At 38.2% G+C, this 6,707-nt stretch overlaps 1 protein-coding gene across 1 annotated transcript; it reads left to right on the plus strand.

Annotated features, from left to right (window-relative positions):
• Positions 1–258: 258 nt before the first annotated feature.
• On the plus strand, positions 259–5,741 carry LOC120546553 (adenylate kinase 7-like). The gene is made up of 18 exons (XM_039781532.1): positions 259–470; positions 575–727; positions 856–970; positions 1,061–1,155; positions 1,236–1,346; positions 1,535–1,618; positions 1,723–1,811; positions 1,900–1,990; positions 2,108–2,185; positions 2,578–2,727; positions 3,105–3,233; positions 3,397–3,502; positions 3,897–4,025; positions 4,110–4,175; positions 4,343–4,540; positions 4,982–5,199; positions 5,319–5,477; positions 5,578–5,741. Exons 1-18 carry the CDS (start codon positions 387–389, stop codon positions 5,611–5,613), a joined length of 2,091 nt encoding a protein of 696 aa, XP_039637466.1. The 5' UTR covers positions 259–386; the 3' UTR covers positions 5,614–5,741.
• The last annotated feature ends 966 nt before the right edge of the window (positions 5,742–6,707 follow it).

The raw sequence follows: 6,707 nt of genomic DNA on the forward strand, positions 1-6,707 counted from the left end.
TAGTGTTGACTATAAATCTTTTATCTTCTTCAATTCTTTATTGTATAAAGTTACACACAGATACATATAATATACATTACAAAACAGGAACAAAAGAAAAGACAATACAAAGATACATTTACATTGCAAAATGCCAGAGCTTGACGTTAGTTCTTTAACTCTGCAACAGTGTGCGCGTAACGTGTCAACCCCACGCATTCTCAGCGTAGCATTTCATTGGCTGAACCGTAGCAACCGGAATGAGTCCATAGAAACGGAGACAGAAATCAACAACTAGCTCGACTGCTACGTCAGTGAGAGCTTTAACACACATATTTTTTGTTATTAAGTTAATATTTTCTACAAAAAGCTAAAAGCATTTACAACCGAAAATTCTCGCCTCTAAAATGGGGGATACAAATAAACGAACTCGTCCGAAACGTATTTTTGTCAACGACGTCGACAGATATTCTTCCGAACACATCGCTAAGGTAACGTTGGCTAACGTTAACGTTAGATAGAGCTAAGTTTATTGCTAATTTAAAATGGCTTTTCATCCACTGGTTTTACAGTATTTTTCTGACCTACTTATCAGTTTTTATCGACATCATGCGTAGCCGGAGAGACCTCTGAGGAAGTCGAAGCAGAAGAGACCACCCCTCGAGGTGAACTTGCTTTCCAACTAGTGGGAACTGTGTCTCCTTCCACTAAAGATGAAAAACAAAGTTTTCTACTTGAACAGTACACGGTGAGTCAGGCATTGCTACTTTGTGTGTGCACGCAGGGACTATAACAACTTTATATAAATTATGTTTATTTCTGGACAATGCAAACTACAGACTTATGTGTAATTGGGTATATGATCTCGTTTCGTAGTCACCAACTCGAGACGAGCTTCTTGGGCACCTGCTGGAGTGTGACGTAGTTGTGTACAACATCTCAGAAAGTGCTACACTACAGCAGATTGAAGAAGCAACATGGGCAATCACAGGTAAGGGATTAAGTAGGTTTACTATTCAGCAGACTGGATTAAGTATGATCTTCTTTATCATACGTGTACCCCCTCCTCTTTTACAAACAGCCCTTCATGACCAGATGGGGAACTTCACATCTCGGAAAATGTTCATTTTAGTCTCAAGCGTGATGACCTGGGCCATGACCAAGCCACAGAATCCGGTGAGCCTGTAGGAAAACGTAGGCAAACTTGTCCTGTGAATATTTAACACAACCAATGTGATTATAATTTCTCTCTTCAGGAAGAAACACATGTTATGCTAGCAGAAGAAGAATACAGAAGAAAAAGGCCGCATCCCAGTTTCAAAAACCACAATAATCTTGAGAAACTTGTGCTCAAACTGGGTAGAGTTGTAAGTACATTATTGGGATGAAAAGTTCAACATACTCAAAATATTCCAACAGCATGGTAGCAGTTACACAATGTAATTATTTTTGTCCCAACTTCAGCAATTTGAAAAATAAATGTAACTATGAAAATACAAACTGGAAAAATGCCTTTTAAACCCTATGGATTCTGTGTGATTTTCTAATCTTACAGAAAAAGAACAAGCTAACTGGATATGTTGTAGGCTCTGGTGTTCAGTACGGAAAGGGAGAGAACCTATTTCACTACTTTTTCAAGGTAGATTTTAATGTGATCTCTATACTGCATGTCTGTGTGTACACTGCATGCCTGATTTGCAATATCATCTACTGTGAAATGTTTTTTTTTGTATTTTGAAACAGGTGGCTTGGTTGATGCAGTTTCCTAAAGTTCCTCTCTTTGGACAGGGCACAAATCACATCCCCATGATTCACGTATACGACCTTGCAGGGTGGTTTAATTTAACATACTCCTATGTACATGCCGTCATTTAGTTTTTGAGATAATTACTGCAGGGCTGACTTGTTTTCCTGTTTCAGAGTGATCCATAACATCATTGAACTCAAGCCAAAGTCAAAGTACATTCTTGCGGTCGATGACTCCAAAAACACTTTAGAGGATATTGTAAAGGTAACCTTGTTATAAACATGAATGCAGCAACACATTTAAGAAAATTGATAGGAGATTTTTGTAAAACACTACTGTTGGTCTGTCTGGTGACCCAAGACTGAATTGATCACCTTTCAGATGATAAGCGCTACACTTGGGCCAGGAAAAATTAACAAATTACCACAGCAGGACGCCATCTCCATGAAAGCTTTTAAGGTACAGTGTGTAATTTGCTTTTCTTATTTTCAATAAATTGGAACCTGGTCAGAATTATTGCAAATGGAGGATTAGGCTTTACTCCTTAAAAAAGTGTCTTCTATCTGGCACAACTATTCTAGGATCTAGGATGAAAGCGCTGGCTCAAGACTAAATTTTTTGTCTTTTTACTTTAAGTGAGAGTTGGTAACTGTCACAAATATACATTTTACAACTGGGTAAAGACACAACACACACATACATTCATATCAGAGTTGTTTCTAGCTTTAGTGGCTCTAGATGCTTGTATGAAAACGTTGTCTGCCCTTCATGGCACATAATTGAATATTTTTCCAGTAAATGTTTAATCTAAAACATACTGTGTTGATATAATGTGTCCTCTCTAACGTCAGCCAGAGGAATTGGAGTACCTAAATATCAACCTCCGCCTGGATGCTTTTATCATAAAAGACTCCATCCATCTCCGCTGGAAGTCTGAAGCTGGGATGGTTGAAAACATGGAGAGCATTGTGGAAGAATACAGAGACACCAGGCAGCTACTTGTGAGTGTTTAAAGCTATTTACTTTTGACACTTAATTGATATTATTTACAAGACTTGAAGCAGCCTTTGATACTTTTGCAACTGATTCCCTTAATTTACAGTACATTACGGTCCAGTACAATTCTCATATTATTGCGACTGTTTTTGTAGTTTTCATATACATATCTGTACAATCCACCCAGTGATATTAATAAAAATACTCATGAAAAAACAACAACAAGAAAAGCAAGGTAAACAAAAATTTAAATTAAAATCGCAAATGAAAAAAGAAATATATCTAATACATGTGCCACAATAAATGTGATTTTAATATGAAAGCTTTTTTTGGTACCAGATAAATGCTGCCATGATTTCTTTTCCACCATTTATTTCCTTAGCCAATCAGAGTGTGCCTGGTTGGACCTCCAGCTGTGGGTAAAACCACTGTTGCAGAGAAGCTCTGCAGTCATTACCACATACACCACATCAAGATCAAAGAAGTCGTTGAGGAAAAGTTCTCACAACTGGTCAGTGGAATAAATAAAAGCATTGCATTCGCCTACCAGACTTCATTTTTTACTCTCTCACTGCCCTCTTGTGGAAGTTTCTTTTTTTTTTTTTGTAATTTGAGTTTTAATTACAAATACGTGCTCATAGTTGATTTGCCGTGTTTCTTGTCATATGCTACAGGTGGGGATAGTTAATGAAGGGAACCCTGAGAATGTCAGTGAAGAGGAAGTGGCGGCTGCACAGAAGGAATTGGAACTCTTTAACACAAGCAGGGAAATGAACGGAGGTTAGTTAGGGAACCTTTGAATCTTCTGGTTTATTGGCATTTTAAGTTGTGATTTGGATGTTTGACTAAAGCAGCCTTTGGATTACTTCACACTTTTACGCTAATGATAATCATGACAATGATAAAAGTGAGGTAGAGACATGTTATTACTCCACAACCTGTCCAGAAACAGCTCTGCTGTTTAGTCATTGTGATGGGAAGGAAATGGTGTGTTAACTGTTAACTTTTAATATATTCTGAAAGATTTAAGTTTTCATTAACCATAGCTTAAATTGTCCTAACAATCTGGGTCAGGCGGTTGTGCTTTAATCGGTCATAATATTGAGACCTTTGTGTTTGGTGTATCTGTGGTTGGATTATTGATGGGTTTTAAAAGACTTTGTTGGTCCATTAGGTCAACTGGCCGACCATCTGGTTTTTGACATTTTGCAAAAAAAGCTAAATTCAAAGCCATGCACAAACCAAGGATTTGTTCTCGATGGCTTCCCCAAGACTTATGAGCAAGCAAAGCTGATTTTCTCTGGTAAGTTTAAGTCCATTCGTTCAATTACTGTATGTTTGTTAATATTGATTACACTAATGTTGATGTGGCGCTTTTATATTTTAGATGAGGATATGGATAACCAGGATTTGATGCCCGAAAAACCTTTGTACAACAAGAACATCACTCCAGGTTGTTGATGACAGGACATTTAATTCTTACAGCACAGCAGGCACTGAACGTGATACTAGGAATCCTATGTAAAATAATCCTAGTCCCAGAACTTGCCAAACATATATAATAATGCAAACCATCCTGACTGAAGCACTTTCTTATTCTACTTGTTTTATGTTTTGCAGAGCATGTTTTTGCCCTCGATGCGACGGATGATTTTCTGACAAAGAGAGTTCTGGGACTTCCACAGAGTGTGGCAGAGAAAAAGTGCTACACCCAGGAGGAATTTGTCCCTCGCCTGACAAGATACAGACAATTCAGTACGGCTGAAGAAACCCTGCTGGACTACTTTGATGAGCTTGAGATTCACCCGGAACATATAGGTATTTTCTTCAAAGACACGTAGCTCATATTAGACCACCAACGGTTATTTGAAATGACCTCAGATGTAGAAAATGAAATTGTAGAAAAGTTGAGAGTTTGGTCATTATGAGACGCACATTTGTGCCGGTCTGTCTGTGTCTGTTACACTTTATATGATGCGACTATGATGAATGTGATCATGTCCGAGGCCAGAGATCTTTAACAGGGGGGCCGCGACCCCTAGGGGGTCCTTAGTGTTACTGCAGGAGGGCCACCAAATCATTGTTTGATAATAGTTTCTTTTTGTATTAACATATGTTTGAAAATATACAGTACCAGTCAAAAGTTTTACACCCTTTCCCATTCAAGTGAATGAGAAAGCGTGTCCAAACTTTTGACTGGTACTGCACATTAACATGACAGTTCACTTAACAGTAATTGTGCCTTGTTTTCCCCTCCAGAGGTCAGCACAGGTGATTCAGAGTACACAGATGTTATCAAGAAGATCACTGAGATGGTGGGGATTCCGAAGAACTATGGCCCGAGTCCAGAGGAGCAGGAAGAGGAGGACCGAAAGAAAGAGGAAGAGAGGAAGCAGAAAGCGGCTGCAGAGGCGGCTGAGAAGAAACGCAGGAATGAATCTGCACTGGCCGAGATGGCTGCTCAGTATGAGGAGTGGGTAAGTGTTGTATTATACACAAATGGTAGTGATATATTACCATGCCACAGTGGGTACTTTGATAGATAACAATGACTGGAAAAATACTAAGTCAATTAAATTGTTTTCTTTTTGATTAGCAAAAGAATTTGTCCGTGGTGAAGAGACAGGAGCACGATCTGCTGGAAGCTCACGCTCTTCCTCTGAGGAACTATCTCATGAAGAACGTGATGCCTTCGCTCACTGAGGCCATGTTGGAGTGCTCCAAGATCAAACCAGAGGACCCCGTCGACTTTTTGGTATTTATACGGTAGACCTTCTACACTTAGCATAGGCGCCTCTTTGTTAAATATGACGGAATTGAGGCAGCAGTTAATATTTAATGTTTTGTTTTTGCAGGCTGAATATCTACTGCGGAACAACCAAAAAGAATAACAAGGAAATTATCCCCATGTTTCATTTGAGGCTGTGTTTATCCTACAGTAATGTAATCAAAAGGTTTAAAAATTTAAAAGAGTGTTGCATCAGTGTTATAGGCTTATAATAAATATGAAGGAATTTGATTAGGTTGTCAAAATGTAGTTTTTGATCCTATCCTTTACCGGAGGGGGGCCTTAAAGAGACAGGCGCTAAAACGGAGTGTTTCAGACAGAAGGTGAATACAGGGTATATTCAGACGGACAGTATGATAAAAATGTGTTTTTTTAAACATTAAAGCATGTAATCATGTTCTAGTAGAAACCCCAAATACCAGTATAAACCTGAAAATGAGAAAATACCTTTAAATGAATACATACGGTACAGAAAATAATCAACGTATATTTCTTGCATTTCAGCATCTAACCACAAGAGATCACTGTGCGTGCAGTTATGCAAAATGTAAAACAATCTCATGTTTCAGTTCAGCCATCTTTTTTTTTTAAGTCTGCTCTTTCAACACAAGGTGGTGCAGAAATTCTATCTAGAAACTACACAGCGGTATTAAAGAGACTTTGATTCAAGTGTCTAAGTATTTATATTTTTCCCAATTCCACCTAAAGACCCGAGTTGTCATGTTACAAGATGCACTGAAATGCCGGTGTCATGCTTTGCTGTGCTTTAAAAAAAAAAAATTATTCTGGCTGTGGAAAAGGACCTTTGTTGTTGTAAAATGTGTCGTAAAATAGGAATGTTTTGCTCTGCTTGTTGTGGACGTTAAACTGGTGTCTGGAGTTTGCTTTGTAGTTTTTTTTGTTACTGACAGACAGTGGAATCCACCAGCTAATTAGAAGCTGTCTGCAGGCATGCCCGTATGGAAAATAAATCATAACAGAAGCACTCCCTTCCACACAGTCACTTTATGCACAAAGTCGTACCACAATTAATGCCAAGAATAGCATTTTCAGGTCATTAAAGCTGCAAAGCAAAACTATATAATTGTTGCTGTGGAGAGTAGTTTATACATACTTGAGTTTTTTTGTTGTTGTACAGTAACTTCTTCGATATCACATACTGTATTTAGACATTTCTCTAGCTTTAAATTCTTAAAA

Source organism: Perca fluviatilis, chromosome 18 (genome assembly GCF_010015445.1).
Source record: "Perca fluviatilis chromosome 18, GENO_Pfluv_1.0, whole genome shotgun sequence".
NCBI classification, from domain to species: Eukaryota; Metazoa; Chordata; class Actinopteri; order Perciformes; family Percidae; genus Perca; species Perca fluviatilis.

Coding starts and splice junctions, on each gene's coding strand:
- LOC120546553 (XM_039781532.1), top strand. CDS start 387: ATGGGGGATACAAATAAACGAACTCGTCCGAAACGTATTTTTGTCAAC. Junction 1,347..1,534: donor TGCTCAAACTGGGTAGAGTT/GTAAGTACATTA, acceptor CTAATCTTACAG/AAAAAGAACAAGCTAACTGG. Junction 5,200..5,318: donor CTGCTCAGTATGAGGAGTGG/GTAAGTGTTGTA, acceptor CTTTTTGATTAG/CAAAAGAATTTGTCCGTGGT.